Source organism: Aplysia californica, unplaced genomic scaffold (assembly GCF_000002075.1).
Source record: "Aplysia californica isolate F4 #8 unplaced genomic scaffold, AplCal3.0 scaffold00047, whole genome shotgun sequence".
NCBI lineage: Eukaryota > Metazoa > Mollusca > Gastropoda > Aplysiida > Aplysiidae > Aplysia > Aplysia californica.
Window position 1 is genome coordinate 2,096,296 of NW_004797317.1, and position 3,265 is coordinate 2,099,560.

A 3,265-nucleotide genomic window follows, 5' to 3' on the forward strand; every position below is an offset into this window, starting at 1 on the left:
CTTTCTGTTCGGATCTTTCTTCTGTTTTGGTTTTTTTTCCCTTTGTCCCAACTTCTTAGTCTTTATTAATTGTTTTAACAAAGCTGACTGACTGACTGGTCTTCTTGTTTCCTCCGTTTCGTCGGCGACACCAGCTGACATTTTGCGAGCATGATTCCGAGCCAACCTCCCATCGTTGGTGTGGAGTTTGCCACAGTTTGCAGCCTGTCATAGTCTCATAGTGGAATAAATGGCAAGCTAATGGTCTACAGGACAGAATCAATCGGCCTGCCACTTCGGGGAATGTCTGCACAGCAGTCGCTCTCTCGTTTACAAAATATTGTTACATTCTACTCCCGTGGGTTTGTCTGAGCCCTGTCTACAGATAAAAAGGGTTAATTCTAATTCATATCCATTTTATTTCTTTCTTCCCTTGTTTTTCATTTATTTATTTTATAGACTTCTGGTATTGGGGCTGGAGTCTGGAGTTTAGTGGATGTTTTTTCTCGTCTGACTTCATTATTCTTTACAATCTATTCTCTTATTTATTCATGCGTTTATAGATCTAGATCTAGATTCTGTTTTTTTAGCCAGGCCTATAATTTTAATTATTTATTCGTATTCACTAAATTGATTTTTTTTCTTTACTAGACAATTATGTGAGCGGAAGCGATAACCGATACGTGTGTTTCTTTTTTTTTTTTACTTAAAAAAAATCTACTAAACTACATCTTTTTATCTGTGTTATAATTCTTTCTGGGGCGGGATATTCTACACTGCTTAAAGCCCACACTAATAGAATCTAGCTCAAGTTTGAGACAAAAACAGGGCTTACACGTTGTACTTTCCCGTGGAAAAGTGTCTGCAAGAATACCCATTTCTTTAAAGCTAAACTCTTCGTTTACAACTGGGGTAAGAAGACCAAAAAAACCCACCTAACCTTCTGTGGCTTTTCGTGGAGTCGCGAAAGATGCAGGCGGTGTAGTCTTGTTGCATGTATGTAATTCATCGCCCTCCACGTGTGTGCATTAAAAAGATCAGATAACGTTCTTTCAGGGATGCCGAAAGGGCAGGCTTAATTCTCTCCGCCTCTATTCATGTTTCTCCAGCGAGCTACAAAATCTGGCTCTCCTTTTAACCAAGTCAGATCATTTTCTCTGAGCGCGCTCGAGCATTACCCGCTCCTACATTGGTACAACCTTCAGCCCACGGCAGTTTCACGGGCTAAAAGCCCTACACCAGGGGCCCGGGGTGAAGATGTTACTTTAGATCAGGTCTTATCTAAGACACGCGCAGTAACGTTTTCAGCTTCCCGACATGATTAGCGGATGATATACTACAGCCTAATATAGATCTAGCAGTGGATTTGTCATTAGAATTTTTACTTTAGCGGGAATTTTTCCTTTTAAAATGTTTTTTTTTCTTTTGGGGTGTGTTTTAAAAAAAAGCACAAGATCAATTATTATTTTGGTGTGTGTTTTTGGCTAAAACTCAACCCAAACAAGTACATTAGGTTAGGCCTAATTACATGTACTTTAATTAGCCTAAGTAGAAGATCAACCTTCCTTAACGCAGTGTGTGTGCTACCTACTCCAACTCCCAACTGAGAGGGGGACACGGACTGTATTATAATACTAATAATAGTACGTATTAGCCTTAGGCCTTAGCCTAGGCTTTCTTAGCATTACGTCCGAACTCTTGACCCAGAGACAAGATCAAGCAGCCAAAAGAAAAAGACAACACGATTCAAAATGAGAAAACAGAAAAGGAAGAGAAAATGAGTAAACAGTTTCACAATAGACAAACTCCACAATAGACAAACTTTGACAAAACATGTAAGGAGCACATGAAAACTTACCTTTGCTGACAACAACGCAGGAGAGAAGAAAGATGAGGGTGCGTAAACCGGTGAAAGTATTCCCAAGTTTCCCCATCCTGCTCATCTCATCCAGTAGCCTCATCAGAAAGCGAGAAATAATCCGAGTGTAGAAACGACACGATGCATAGCAACAACACACACCATCAGAAGGTATTTTCCATACCCCAAAACGGGCAAATTTCTTCAGAATTCAAATTTTGTAAACTCAATACTCAATAGTCTCGATGTATAGACTTCGTCGGCGAAGATCAAAGCCTCCAGCACGGTCTGAATACTGAATGATCTGTGAATGGAAAGCAATGAAATGAACGAGTTTAGGAAACAAGATCGTAAGGTTGAAAAAATATTCACCAAAAAAGTCTTTGGTCTTGCTTAGAGTTCAGGTAATTAAAAAACAAACAAACAAGGCAGCTATGGAACTATGAAGTTTGATAGGAATTCTGTTTCATTCACATGTAAAATAGCCTTTTACATTGATGTTCCAATCAATGAACCTTTTATCCACACAAAATTCTAATAATGCATTGGCTAGGCTATCACATCACTTTCACGATGGTCAAAACTTCACATGTTGTCAGGGAAAGTAAACAATATAATCCGAGACAGGTCTGGGAAAACAAAAAACAAAGATCACGACTTGCACTGATAGTCCTAGAGAATCTAATTTCAATAAGATAATCCACGAACGATTTACACACTTGAATTTACACAGCAGTGCAGTACTCTCGGGTGCGACAAAGCACGGTTTTTCCAGAAGAAAAGGCTGTTGTCGGCTGTGGACTCGGGGAAACAATGATTGAGAAACGTCGCCGTTAATCCTTTTGTGGCTGATGAAAACACACACACATCCCCACACAGTAGTCCGCAGGGTAGTGTAACAGCTAGGCTCCTGCCTCACTCACACAGCTTGCTCGGGTACAAACTAGCGTCCAACGTTGTGAAGAAGTTTACCGACTGCGTCGTCTGGTGAAAGAAGAACAGAGAGCACAAAAAGTTAGACAATTTCCTATTCAAACGAAAAAGAAATTGACGGACTGTTAGCGAAGTTCTATTTTTTACAAAGCTACTGTACCATGCGGCCAACGAATTCAAGCATCAACAACAAAACCCCCCTCGCCGTGCCTCGCTCTCTCAACGCAATGCTTTGCTTGCACTGTGTTCCGTCTCCTCGCGCGGCGCAGACGTGTTTTGTGTTTTGATCGCGATCATCCCGTGGCTGCCCCTCGCGTCGCCCCTCGCTCGCCGCCCGCCTCGCGCGCTGGCACTTCTGCCGACCCAGGCGCCATTTTGTTACTTACGACGCTTACTCAGCGTTGAACGACGATTGGAGCGAGAGAAATTAACCCCACCTCCATCCGCCGCTGCTTTCTTTCCATTGGTCAAAGGTTACCCATGATGGCCAGTTGA

At 41.8% G+C, this 3,265-nt stretch overlaps 1 protein-coding gene across 1 annotated transcript in view; it reads right to left on the bottom strand.

The window, feature by feature from the left end:
• LOC101848804 (netrin receptor UNC5B-b) overlaps positions 1-3,030 on the bottom strand; it is a 205,910-nt gene extending 202,880 nt beyond the window's left edge. Inside the window, exon 1 of the mRNA XM_035968228.1 lies at positions 1,838-3,030. Coding sequence (XP_035824121.1) covers positions 1,838-1,940 — 103 coding nt within the window. The 5' untranslated portion in view covers positions 1,941-3,030. The remainder of the gene's footprint in view (positions 1-1,837) is intronic.
• Positions 3,031-3,265: the final 235 nt, after the last annotated feature.